This window comes from Melanerpes formicivorus, unplaced genomic scaffold (genome assembly GCF_026170545.1).
Source record: "Melanerpes formicivorus ecotype bairdi unplaced genomic scaffold, bMelFor1.0.p_v2 SCAF_14, whole genome shotgun sequence".
Lineage (NCBI taxonomy): Eukaryota > Metazoa > Chordata > Aves > Piciformes > Picidae > Melanerpes > Melanerpes formicivorus.
In genome coordinates, this window is record NW_027142366.1 from 10,113,909 (window position 1) to 10,127,031 (window position 13,123).

Sequence of the window (13,123 nt, forward strand, 5' to 3'; positions counted from 1 at the left end):
GAAGAAACGTGTGGCCATGGCACTTTGGGACATGGCCATGGTGGTGTTAGGCCAATGGCTGGACTGGATACTAGAGGTCTATTCCAACCCAAACAATTCTGTGATTCTAAGGTGAGGTTTTTTTAAGGTGAGGCTGAGGTGAGGGTTGATGGCCCAAGCATCAGCCCTGTGGAGAGTAAAGCAGATGTTGTCATGGTCTGATGTTCTTGGTGAACAGAGGCTGTGTTGGAGCACTGCGAAGAATTTGCATGGGTTGATTTCTCCAGTGGGAAGGTGGGGCAGAATTAAGTCTGTAGAGGCCAAGCCCACTGAAACACCTCCCTGTCCACACCAGTTTCCCTCTCCTGATCCTCAGCTCTTGCTCTTTGCTCTCTCCCTGCAGCGGGCACTCAGCGATGTGCAGGTTGGCGAGAGCCAGCGCAGCCCCAGGATGACCTCCCCCCTTGCCTGGTGATGGGCCTGGAGCAGCATGAGGTGCAACAAGTCATTGCCAACAAAGTGCAATTTGCTCCTGTTGAGGTTGGTTGTAAATATGCTGCTGTCATCTGCCACCACCAACCAGAACCACGGACCAAGAGGCTGGGGCAGTCTGGATACTGAAAAGGCACCAGAGGTGGCGGTGGATGGATGTGAGCGCGAGGCACAGGGACAGGAAGGGAAATACCACACTGGTCTCGACAAGAGCTTTTGTAGCATCCTCCACTTCCAGTGTGCCACTGAGTCCAAGATTCCAGACACCTCTGGGTACAATCTCACCCTCTCATGTTTCCAGAACACACACAACTAGCACCAGCAGTTGCTGGGAACCTTCCCCTTGTCCCCACAGCCTCGTGGCTGGGATTAGAGTCTGGCCAGAGGTTCCCTGAGGAGCCAGAGCAGGTTAGGTGGGGAAGGAACAGGGGGACAAGGGCTACCACCAGCACCTGCCCGCCTGGGACCCTGAGAGCAATCCTGCTGAGGTCCTCTCAAATCCTTCTCCAAACCCTTCTGTCCTTGAGTAGCACAATTGGCCTGAGCTCCATGTCAACACACCTGGAGATCACCAGAGGTGGTCTGGAGGCTTTAATTCCCCACTCCCCCACCATTGCTGGCCAGTGGCAATGGAAAGCCATGTGACCTTGCAGAACCCTTCTGGCACATACATGTGGTCCTAAATAAGGATACAGCCTGGTTCTTCCCAGCTGTGCTGGAGAGGAAGGAAAGGTTTTACCAGCCACCAGCTTTGCTTAAAGGTGTGGCAGAGACTGACTGATAGGCTTTGATGCCTTCCCAAGGGCTTGACACCATCAGCAGATGGCTCTTTTGAACTCACCAGGAGACAAAACCCTGAGCATTTTGGTGCCTCCTTGGAAAGTGCAGAACCTTGGTAACCTAAAAATAAGTGGGGTCCTCTGCAGCCCTGAGAATTACCTCCAAAGAGGGCAGAGACCAGTGAGAAATCCATCCTCTGCCCTCCTTGATTCACTCCAAGGGCTGGAGTCCTGAGAGTTCCTTTACAGTTTAACCAACTGGTCAAGCTGAGCATACCTAGGGAGCTCTCAAAGCCTGCAGCTCCATCTTCCAGCACCATCTGATCCTGACTGAGATGAGTTCGTTCCCTCTGAGCTGTCCCCCAGAGTAAAAAGGGCTATAGCAGCATCCCCTGGGCAGTGCATGTACCTGTGGGTGACACCAAGCCTTGAGAGCTTTCAGGCAGCAAACCTCCTGAGGCATTATTCCATGCACAACGCAGCCGTTGCCTTCCAGACCCACCACCCTGCCCTGCAGAACTGCTCCAGCAAGCCTAGAGTAGGTCACCTTCTAGGTCACCTTTCCCCTGTCCATTGTCAGAGCAAGAGCTCTCACTGCATCTCTACTCAAGTATGGACTCACCAACTGGTGCATTATTTGTGGAAGACCTTAGGACCACCAGCCCTTGGGGTTTTCAGTGTTTTTTTAAGCCCTGCTGTAGACAGTTGATTTTCACCAGTGTTCCCCATTGATACAGCTCGAAGTGCCAGGCTGGTCCCAGCTCTGTGTTCCCAGAGGTGCAGCCCCGTCCCAGTGGTGGGGATAGGTGGTGCTCCCTCAGATCCTCTTCCCATTTTGGATCTTGCAGACATCATTTTCAGCTGATCATTTTTCTTTTCTTCAATACCTAAACCACTGCAGGTCCTTCTGAAATTCTTGCGACAGAGCTGAAACTGCTGTACATAGATTTTGCTACCTGTTGTAACTCTCCAGACTAGCTCCAACTCCAATCCCTTTGGTATTTTTATGTGGATATTTTCAGAGGAGCAGAACTTCTGACCCGTGGTGATGTCATCTGACAACGGGACTGTGGAGATTCACAGTTCAGGCTCTACCCGGTGCCTATGTGCTAGTCCTAAAATAAAGCTACTGCCTTCTGCCTCCTGACTGCATGTCCCTCTGTGTTCTGTCCAAAATTGCTCCATACACCATTCCATGAGGAATTCTGCATCTGGAACTTCTTCATTCAACCCCTTACCCTTACAGCAGAGAGGTGCAGGATGTGACCTTGCTGAGTTTGGGCTGATGTTTGGAGTCTGGAGAATAGGTCCGGTGAGGAGCAGCTGATGGACCTGGGGTTATTTAGTCTGGAGAAGAGGAGGCTGAGAGAAGACCTCATTGCCCTCTACAACTCCCTTAAAACAGGTTTGAGCCAGGTGAAGGTTAGTCTCTTCTCTCAAGCAACAAGAAATAGGACAAGAGGAAATGGCCTGAAATTGTGCCAGAGAAGATTTAGGTTAGATATTAGGGACAATTTCTTTCCTGCAAGAGGTGTCAGGCTTTGGAACAGGCTGCCCAGGGAGCTGGTGGAGTCACCATCCCAGGAGGTGTTCAAGACACATGCAGCCATGGCACTTGGGAACATGGCTTAAGGGCCATGGTGGTGTTGGGTTGATGCTTGGACTGGATGTCTCTTCCAACCTTAATAATTCTATGATTCTCTGTGGGGAATATCACTGCAGGCTTGCTCTGCGTGGCAGCCTTCAGGGCAGGCTGCTGAACACCAGCAGCACATTCCTCAAGGGAATTTTGTTTTCCTGCAGCCTTTAGAAGCAAACTTTTTGTTAGTCTCTGAGCCAGGCAATTGTTTCTCTCTGAAAAGAAATCCTTGGCTGAGGCTGAGTTTATGTCCCTGGAGCGATTCATCTCCCTTTACACAACCAGCAGATAGAAAGGGACCAGCTTGGTATCAGATTTCCTGGTTGTAGTTGAGCTTGTTTACAGCCTCCTGCTCAATCACCAGGTCCTCTCTGCACCAGCAATTGGAAACCAGCTTTGAATGGAGCTCATAAAAATGCTCTGGATGGGTGGAAGGCTCTCTCTGGGCATGTGCAGTTAGACTGCTCCAACCACTCCTGATGTGCCTGTAGGGATCTCAAGCTGCCCAGCTCTCATACAATGCCTGCAGGAACTGCAGGACAACACTGTTGGCCTCTGGGCAGGAGGAACCCCGGCAGTGGGAGGCAGGAGCACTTACAGGATGTGCTGGTGCTAGTGTGCCTGCCACCCACAGCACACAAGGGTTTGCGGGGCAGCGACAGCTGGATCCGCAGCTTCTTCATGCATCTAACAACAAGGTGAGGAGTCTGGCCGTTTCCTACCTCGGACTGATGATACCAGGCTGGCAGTGCCTTGTGGGGAGGTCACTGGGTGACCAACGCTTGCTGGCAGTGACTGAAGTCTTCCTCATGCAGCAGGTCAAGCTGCAGGCTTCAGTAAGTCTTCTGTCTGAACCATGTTGTATGGATGGGCCCACGTGAAGAGCACGTCCAGTTGCAGTTATTGAAGTCTAACGACAGCCTGAATTCAGTGAGGAGCGATTCCAGCGGGCTGTGGAGTTTCTGTCCTATGGCCTCTGGAAGCCTTCTTTGAAGACTGTCTCAAGGTGATTCTTTGCCTCGATGAGTAGTTGGCTGCTGTGGAGCTCGGTCATGCAGGGAAAGGTTCCTTCACTAGAGGTCGCTGTTCACAAAGGAGCCCGAGGAGCCCTGCAGCGCTTGATTGGAACAGAGTCCGCTGGGAGCAAAATCCCTCTGGGTTCGCTCAAATTGCTGGAGGGCACATCCTCCCTTTATCCTAGTGACCTTCTTTCTCTCCCCATTGGCTGAGGCACAAATGTACAAATTTTCCAGTCTGCCTGCTATATTTTACCCCCTTTCCTTACCTTACACCTCCCTGTATCATACATCCCATGTTTATTAAACAGAGGCTTTACACCTCCCTGGGTGGAGAACTTCATATTCAGAAGCCCATCAAGCCTGTACACTATCCCAAAAGTTCAGGCTGTGGCTGGCTGCTCCTGATCCCTGCTGCCTTTGAAGGACACTGTTGATTCAGGGAGACATCAGTGACAAGGATGCAGAGAATCTTTGTTGTCTCAAGTTTCATCTAGAAGCCTTTTCATTTGTAAAGACACACTTGGCTTTAATCCCATCAGTCACAACCTAAAAAGGAATGTGTGTTTTAGGAGTATCAGTAAACTCTTCCCTGGTACTCATTGCTCATCAGCACAGGGCCTGTGAGAGACACTGGTGGTGGAAGTTAGACCAGTCCCCAGCCTTCTGCAGCGTGGTTGATTGTACCCAAAAGCATGACCCCAAACCCTCCGCCTCCCCTCCTGGCAGGTGGGGCTGAGCGCCCTGCCAGGAGCGCCCTTCCTTCCTCGTGCCGGTAGCGCCCCCTGCCGGCCATGAAGCACAGCGGTAACCTGAACGAGATGGGATAGGAGGGAAAGGGCTGGGCGTGTATAGGGGGAGGGTTAGCTTGGACAGGAGGAACAATTTCTTCCTCAAAAGGGTTGTCAAGGCCTGAGCCACGCTGCCCAGGGCAAGTGGTGCAGTCTCCATCTCAGGATGGGACTCAAAGCTGTGGAGCTGTGGTGCTGGGGGCCATGGTTTAGTGGCAACATGGCTGTGCTGGGTTAGGGGTTGGACTCAATGATCTTAAAGGTCTCTTCCAATTTAAGTGATTCTATAACACAGGGCCAGGGCAGCCCTGCAGCTTTGGGAGTCTCAGCCCTGGGCCAGCACACATTGCTCTGCCTGCACACCTCTGCCTTCACTGCCCTGCCTGCCTGCATTGCCATCTCCTCAGAGCAGGGCTTCCAGCTCCTGTCCTGCAGAGAACAGGGACGACATAGGGAAGGTCTGACACTGCAGCACCTACCCTTGCTTCTGCCAGAGACCCCCCCATAGCCCATCTATGTGGCAGCTGTGGGGCCTGTGCTGAGCCTGTGCTGCCAGAACCGTGCCCAGCCTGTATGGGGCTGGCATCAGGCCCTGGTGGCTCCAGCAGGATGGGCAACCAGGCACCCTTCCTTCTCAACAGTCCCATGCAGACACTCTTCCTGCTCACCAGCCAGGCTGCCATGAGGAGATGGCTCAGCAGAGTGTGCTCTCTGCTCACACAATGCAGCCTGTGCTGGCAGGAGCTACTCCTGCTGCGTACCTTGGCGCACTCTGTTCCTGCAATACTTGGAATCGAAGCCCTGCTGTAAGATGCTGAAGCCCCCAGTCTCTCCTTCACCAACCTTTTGTAGCAAGTTGGAGCCTACAGCCCAGGTCTCTGGCAGCCTCCTGCCCAACTGGATGTGCCCCACCCAGGGAGTCCTGTCCCTTTGGCCATTGCAGGGCTGGCAGCTGGTGTCACTAATTCCCAGACCCTTCCTCCCAGCAGTGCTGAGCTCCTCCTTCTCATCAGCCCCACCCTGAGAAGAGGCTTCATCTGAAGAGGCTTCAAAACAAGTGCTTCTGGGCACTATGTTCTCTCTGGGTAGCAGTGACATCTCCTTTTGTCTTCTCTGAAACAAGCAACTTTCTCTTCTGGGCTCTTAAACTTTGTGCAGCACTTCACTGCCAGGGGGTCAGTGCTTAAAACGCTGGAGAGAGATGGAGGCTCTCACACTCAGAGGCTGGGTCACCTCCCTCCCAGCCACCCTGGTCAAGCCAGCAGTAACAGCAAATAGTGGGAAGGAGCTGCTGGAGCAGCTGGGCAGCCAGACATCCCAGCCCATTCTTGGGTTCCCACTGGAGCAGCAGCTCCTGAGCAGCAGAAGGAGTGCTGCAGATCCATCAGGAAAAGCTTCACCATGACCACATGCCTTGAGTACTTGTTGACCTAAGAGCTCAGCTCCCTTCAGGGCTGGCTGAGTTTTTTTCATGGGGCTCCTGCCCTGTTTGGTGCCCAGGATGGGAAACAAAGGCTGGTCCTTGGCCAGAGGCAGCTCCACCACTCCTGGATGCCGTGGCTGGCTCCAGAGGAGTGTCTGCCTGTATTTAAGATCAGCCACTTGCCTGTGATTTCTAGCAGCAGGCAGCGATGTGCCTGCTGTGCTAGTTCACATTGTGTTTGTTTCTGCCTTTCTTCCAGCTGAGAAATCCACTCTGTGAACTTTTCATCCTCTTCTCCTGGGGCAGGAGAGGCCACAGCTGGTGAGGTGGGCAGTGGTGAGGGACTGTGTTTGCTGCCTGCTCATGAAGAAGCTTTCCCTGCTGAATTAGCCCCACAAACTCAAGAGGTGTGCGGGCAGCTGGTGTCCCTGGCATTCACGGGGGCACAGAGCAGCAATTTCAGCGATTCCAGGCCCCCCCTCTGCTCTTTGTGGTGCTGGAATCTCTTTAGCCTTGTCCCAGGCTGCAGTTGCTCTGGGAGTTCTGACAGAGGGATCTGGAGATCTCAGACAAGAGGAGAATCTGCTGTGTATCCTGTGGGGCTAACTAGAGCAGCCTCCATGTGGAAGATCCTCCTGTGAGTATCAACAAGCCCAGACCAGGTTCAGATGTGCCCCTCCAGCCTTCAGCTCACCTGGCTTTGGCTCCACAGCTCCCAGCACACAGGCAGCAGGGCTGGAAGCTCAGCATCCATGTCCTCTCTGATGGATGGGGCGCCAGAGAGTGTGGTGCCCGCACCTGCAGCTCCACTCCACTTTGTTAAGCACCCTGTGACTACGACTGATGGCGCTCCTGGGCTGCTGCTCTGCAGCTCAGCCCTCTTTCTGCTGTGCTGGCAGTGGTGATACCAGCTGAGGACACATATGGCTGTGCAGAGAGAGCCACTGGGACTGCCAGAACAAGTGTGGCTGCGCAGAGAGAGCCACTGGGGCTGCCAGGACAAGTGTGGCTGTGCAGGGAGAGTCACTGGGGCTGCCAGAACAAGTGTGGCTGTGCGGAGTCACTGGGGCTGCCAGGACAAGTGTGGCTGTGCAGAGTCACTGGGGCTGCCAGAACAAGTGTGGCTGTGCGGAGTCACTGGGGCTGCCAGGACAAGTGTGGCTGTGCGGAGTCACTGGGACTGCCAGGACAAGTGTGGCTGTGCAGAGTCACTGGGGCTGCCAGGGCAAGTGTGGCTGTGCAGAGTCACTGGGACTGCCAGGACAAGTGTGGCTGTGCAGAGTCACTGGGACTGCCAGGACAAGTGTGGCTGTGCAGGGAGAGTCACTGGGGCTGCCAGGGCAAGTGTGGCTGTGCAGAGTCACTGGGGCTGCCAGGACAAGTGTGGCTGTGCGGAGTCACTGGGACTGCCAGGACAAGTGTGGCTGTGCAGAGTCACTGGGACTGCCAGGACAAGTGTGGCTGTGCAGAGAGAGCCACTGGGACTGCCAGAACAAGTGTGGCTGTACAGAGAGAGCCACTGGGACTGCCAGGACAAGTGTGGCTGTGCAGAGAGAGCCACTGGGACTGCCAGGGCAAGTGTGGCTGTGCAGAGTCACTGGGACTGCCAGGACAAGTGTGGCTGTGCAGGGAGAGTCACTGGGGCTGCCAGGACAAGTGTGGCTGTGCAGAGAGAGCCACTGGGGCTGCCAGGACAAGTGTGGCTGTGCAGAGAGAGCCACTGGGGCTGCCAGGCACACTTTGAACCCAGCTCTTCGTGCCACCATGCATTCATGCCATCCCCTGCTTGGATGACAAAGACTGTGGAAACTTCCCCATCCATCCCAAATAAGCAAGTCCTGGTGCCACCAGCTTGGCACAGAAGGAAGCTGCTGGCACTAGATCCCTTGTGCAGTGGGCCACACTTGCACATTTAAACACACTGTATGTGGGTAGACACTACTGATCACACTTGATTTAATGGGAGATACACATCTGGTGTCCCACGGTGTCACTGTCCTGTGACAGTATGTCACCTAATGGACATACTGCAAAGAATGTGATGCCCTGATTAAGTGTCTCTGGGACTTTAGTGTCTCAGAGTGGAGAGACAGGGAAGCACCTGGTAACTCTTTGCATGCCAAGACTTGTGGTACAAGAGGAAGCAGATGGTGCTTCTCATTCTCACAAGATGAGAGCAGAGAAGTCTCTTCTGGCACTTCAAGTGTGAGCGAGGTAAGGAGCAGAATTTTGTGTCTTCACATAAGATCTTCCCTCAAATATGCTCATGTTCTGGCAAGAAACTTTAAAAAGCCCCAAGCCTGGCTCTCCTCCTTGCAGAGCCAGCCCAGGGCTGGGGCAGAGGTGGCTCTCTGGCAGCATGAGGCTCATGCTTTCTGCATTATCACAGGAAACTTTGAGTGCATCACTGTTTCATTTGCTCAGCAGCAACCTGCAGACCTAAGGATGAGATCATGAACCTGTGAGAACTGTCAAGTCTTCTCTTTGCAATAAATCAGCATCTCATTACATTTGTAACTTATCTTATCAGCTTAATACAAGGCTTATCCAAAAAGCACTAATCCAATTCCCCTAGAGATGCATCTGATTAATTAATCTGTTTGCACTGGAGATTTTCCTAATGCTTGAAGTTCTCTGGGGCAAACTCTTCTTGAACCCTGAGCTGTTCTGTCTGAACTGGGGGAGAAAGGGGAGAAGGCCAAAGGCATCACCAAGGTGGAGAAGAGGCCCTGGTGCTGCAGTTGCCCTGGCCAGACCAGGAAGGGAACACGTGGTAGAAGGGATTTTGGGAAGTGTGGGGATGCTGTAAGCCCCACAGCTGGTGCAGAACCCTGCTGCTGGCCATGTCTCACCTGCCCTGTGGGGCAGAGCAGCCCTGTACTCTAGGAGCCACAGCTGGGTGCCAGCCCCATGCCCTGCCTGGCCAGACCCCACGCTGTGGACACACGACACCTCTCTCTAGTGTGGCACATCAGAGTGGGGAGCCCCACAGGGTTCTGCTTTCCAGTGCCTCTCCAAGCTGTCCCACTTTTTATACATGTTTTGATGAGTAAGTTTACCACATCAAGCTAATCCAACTCCCAGAAGAGCCCTCTGTGTGCTAAAACATGGAATCAAAATCATGGTGTTTTAATTGCCAGGCAGTATGGGCACAACCATTTTTAGCTATTATTTTCATAGCTACTGAGATAAAAGCTTTGGAAAACTTTGGTTTGCTCAGATATTTGCTTAATTATACCAAAATTATTGTACTGGTCAGTGGTGTGTAGGTGAGAAGCTGAATGGAGGGATGGGAAGGGCAGCAAGGAGTTCTCTCTTGTGGTAGGGCTCTGGGGCGCAGACCCCATGGCAAATTTGCAGCTTGGGGCAGCCACAGCTCCACTTGGGTTCTGCTTGATTCTGCAATCTTCCAGCCTACTCCCTCCCAGTTCTAGGGGGCTGGGACAGATAGCAACTCCCACAGAATACCAGGAGCATGGGCAGCTTAGTGCCATCAGCTCATGGCTGGTGAGCCTTGGACTTTGGGATACCACTCTGCAGAGATGGCCACTGCTCTCCAGCCTGCCATCCTCTTGCTAGAGGAGGAACTCAGACACCCTGCAGTCACACTAACATCATGGAAACCCTGCTGTCACCCCATCAGCTGGCTTTGCTGCCACCTGGGGTGCTCCCAGCTCCCAGTGCAGGGTGTGCAGAGGGCATTGCTCTTGCAGCCAGCACAGCAGCCGTGGTGGTGGGTGGGCAGCCCCTCTGCCGTGTGGGGGAGTGGGTGTGGGATCTGTCTCCATGAATGATGGGCACAGTGAGAGCCTGGCTGCTCTATTTTTGCAGAACCTGGGCAGAGAGCTGCGCTCTGGGGCAGATGCAGGACGGGGGATGGACGCTGTGGCGCCTCAGAGGTGGAGACACCTCCCTGAGCAGAGTCCGCAGGGCTCTTCCCACTCTCTGGCAAGGACTGAAAAATATCATTAGCGTTTGTATTCAGATATGCTCTCCCTGCCCCTTCTCACGTACAGCAAAGGAGGTGATTTAAAATTTATCAGCAAGTGTCAAGATAACCTCTGCAATTCAGAATCCAAGTGCAAAGACCAGCGCAAAATGACAGCTGCAGCAGCCGCGGAGTCACATGTTTTATCCCAGTAAGTACAGGAAAATTGCAATGTTCTTTTCTGCTATTCAGGCTGAAGGGCTCCTTTAACACAGACCATCTCCTGATATCAAAGTGAATGATTTCTTTCATTATTCCTGGTTATGAAGCCTATTTTCATGTTATTTGTCATTTGTGAAGCAATTTGGTCTAAAGACGGCTCAAAGCTTTTGTACTGAGCAATCAGGGAGAAAGTAGGGAAGGAATAACTAAGGGAAAGATTGGGATTCTTCATCTGCTCTTGCATAACCAAATGCAGGAGCTGCCCCGTGCAGGGATCTGCTTCTGGCAGCTGGATTTTGGCTCTGCACTTTCAGCTTGCCCAGAACTAAGAGCACCTCTGGGACATGCAGGGAATTGAAGTGACTTTGGAGACAGCCACTTTCTGCAGCTCACAAATTTGGACTTAAGAGCCAATCGATTGTGCAGTTGTTTTGGCTTCAGGGGAATCTGCAGGAGGAATCTAAGAGGGACTTTTCATCCTCCCATCCACAGCTGGGCTGCTCTTGCTCATGCTGAAAGCCAGACTAAAGAGAGAGCATCCTCAGCACCAAGCCCTGTGCTGCTGCTGGGCTGATCTGTCGCTCACTGAGGAGTAATGGTGGCACCAGGTAGGAGGGAGACAAGGGGCAGAACCAACTCTCCAGCAAGTGTTGTTTGATTTTATCATAAACCCCTAATAGTCTGTATTTTAAAACACAGATGCTCAGCCTCGAGATGAAAAGCTGTGGCATTAAAGTGCCAGGGAGTGTGGCAGCAGCTGGAGAGCTTCAGTCCAGTCCCACCCCAGGATCAGCCATGCCTAAGTCCTGCTCACCTTGTGACCCACATCCCGTCTGTGGAGCCACTTCCACCTCCATCTCTGTGGTGTCCTTGTCTCCAGAGGCTGCACAGCCAGAGCTGGCCCCATGCAACACATCCCTGCCAAGCTGTCTTGCCTCTAGCCTGGCTCAGTGGAGAGCACACCAGCATCCTGCCTGCCCTGCACTTCTAAAGGGGTGTCCTCACAGGGCACCTCACCCAGAAGTACCAAGAGGAGCAGTGGCTACACAGAGTGAAAGCTGAACAGCATTTGGAGGTACCACCACAGCCACCCTCAACGCTGGGGGCTTGTCCTGCAGCTGGTGCTGAGGCACTCCTTGCCCCAAGGGGCTGAGGGCACTTTGCAGCCAAGAGGAGCAGCTTTGCTGGAAGCACAAAGGGAAGGATCCCACCGCTTCCTGGGGGATATTTTTGCTGGCTGCTGGCAAAGAAGTGGCACTGCCAGTCCAAAATAGCTACACAGGGAATGTGCCTGCAGAGGCCCCTCCTGACGGAAACAGATCCCATCTGCTCCAGCACCGAGCGCATTTCCAAAGGGTTTCAGTCCAGTTTCAGGGATTTTGTTCTCTCTGTACTCTGTATTTTAGGACTGAAGTGAGATAGGGTTCTTAATTTAACTAAGATTTATGCTTTTCAAGGAATGTTGGGTTGTTTTTTAAACATAAAACTGATTTTCCCCACTGAAACCCCCCTGCCCCTGGAATGTTGTTTCCAGCCAGAGCAGCTCCATGATTTCCCTCATGGGTAGAGATGGTGCCCAAGCTGCTGCACCCCAGCACTGGCTCTGTGAGGTGGTGACATGGAGGAGCTGGGCAATCCCCAGAGCAGCTGGAGCTGACCCTGAATCTCTCCCCCTCCCCACCTACACAGGGCAGATGGAGGGGTCCCTTCACTCCCTGTCTCTTGTGTCCCTGCGTTGCCGTTGCACATCCCTGTCCTTTCATATCTCTCCTAGAGCCCACATGAAAGGTTTGCTGGGAGCAACACAAATCCACAAGTGCCTTAGAACTGTGCTTTAGCAAACTCACCTTCCTCCCAGCAAGCCTGCAATTAATCCTGCATGGATTAGGAAGTTTTGCTAACGAAGGGAGATGGTGAAGGTGGGCTGGGTGAAACAGGTAATAACCTCACTGGAGCACCTGAGAGTTAATTGTAGAGGCAGCAGAGAGGTAAAAAAGCTCCAGTAAGTACAAGGAGTCAGCAAAGCCTAGCTCCAGCTCCTCAGACCTGCTCTGCAGCCTTGCTGTGGCACCCCAGTGTTCCAAGCTCACCCAGACTCACCGAGTACCCCAGACAAGGTGAGTGATGTTATGCCCAGCCCAGCAAAGGGCTATGCTTGCCCAGCTGCCCCAAACATGACACATCAGTTTGTGACTCTCACCCACCGTGCTGTTGCTCCCTACCCTGAGCCCCAGCAGTGACCATGGGAAGGGATACCCCACAGAGTGGGCAGCTCTGCCCATCCTGGGGCTCTGTCTGAGCCAACACTCAGAGGTGCCCTGCAGTGCCAGGGGACCTGGGAGCCCTCTCCTGCCTGGGCTGCAAGGGGACACTTGAACCTTACACAGCTTCGGCAAGACACGTGCCTGTGGTGTCTCCATTCAAGATCACACCCTTAAAATTACAAAAGTCTGGGAAAGAGGAAAGCTTCTGCTGTGATTGAAAATTAAAGATACTGCTTCCTGATCATCATAAAATTGACTTAGAATCATAGACTTCTAAAATAAGATACTTAATTAAATGTATCCATTCTTCTGATACAGCTCAGAAGAGTTAAGTCCAGAAAAGATGCAGAGATACTGGGGGATAATGTATTCATGTGGATGGTTATCTTCCTCATAAAGGCATTATGAAAGTAGCAAAAGTAATTGCATTATATTTATGTCAATTCTCTTATTTAACTTGGCTGCAAATGAAGTATTCTGTATTGAACTGCAACCCATTTTAATTTACAAACCCAGCTCTGCTTTGCTCAGTGGTACTGCAGCTAATGAAAAATGACTCAAAGGAACAGATCTTTTCCATATGAATGCTC

The 13,123-nt window shown here is 52.6% G+C and overlaps 1 protein-coding gene across 4 annotated transcripts in view; it reads left to right on the forward strand.

Annotated features, from left to right (window-relative positions):
- Positions 1 to 2,370, forward strand: part of GRID2IP (Grid2 interacting protein) — a 47,920-nt gene extending 45,550 nt beyond the window's left edge. For all 4 annotated transcript variants that reach the window (XM_068146923.1, XM_068146924.1, XM_068146925.1 and 1 more), the window contains one exon: positions 383 to 2,370. In XM_068146923.1, coding sequence (XP_068003024.1) covers positions 383 to 454 — 72 coding nt within the window. In that variant the 3' untranslated portion in view covers positions 455 to 2,370. The remainder of the gene's footprint in view (positions 1 to 382) is intronic.
- The last annotated feature ends 10,753 nt before the right edge of the window (positions 2,371 to 13,123 follow it).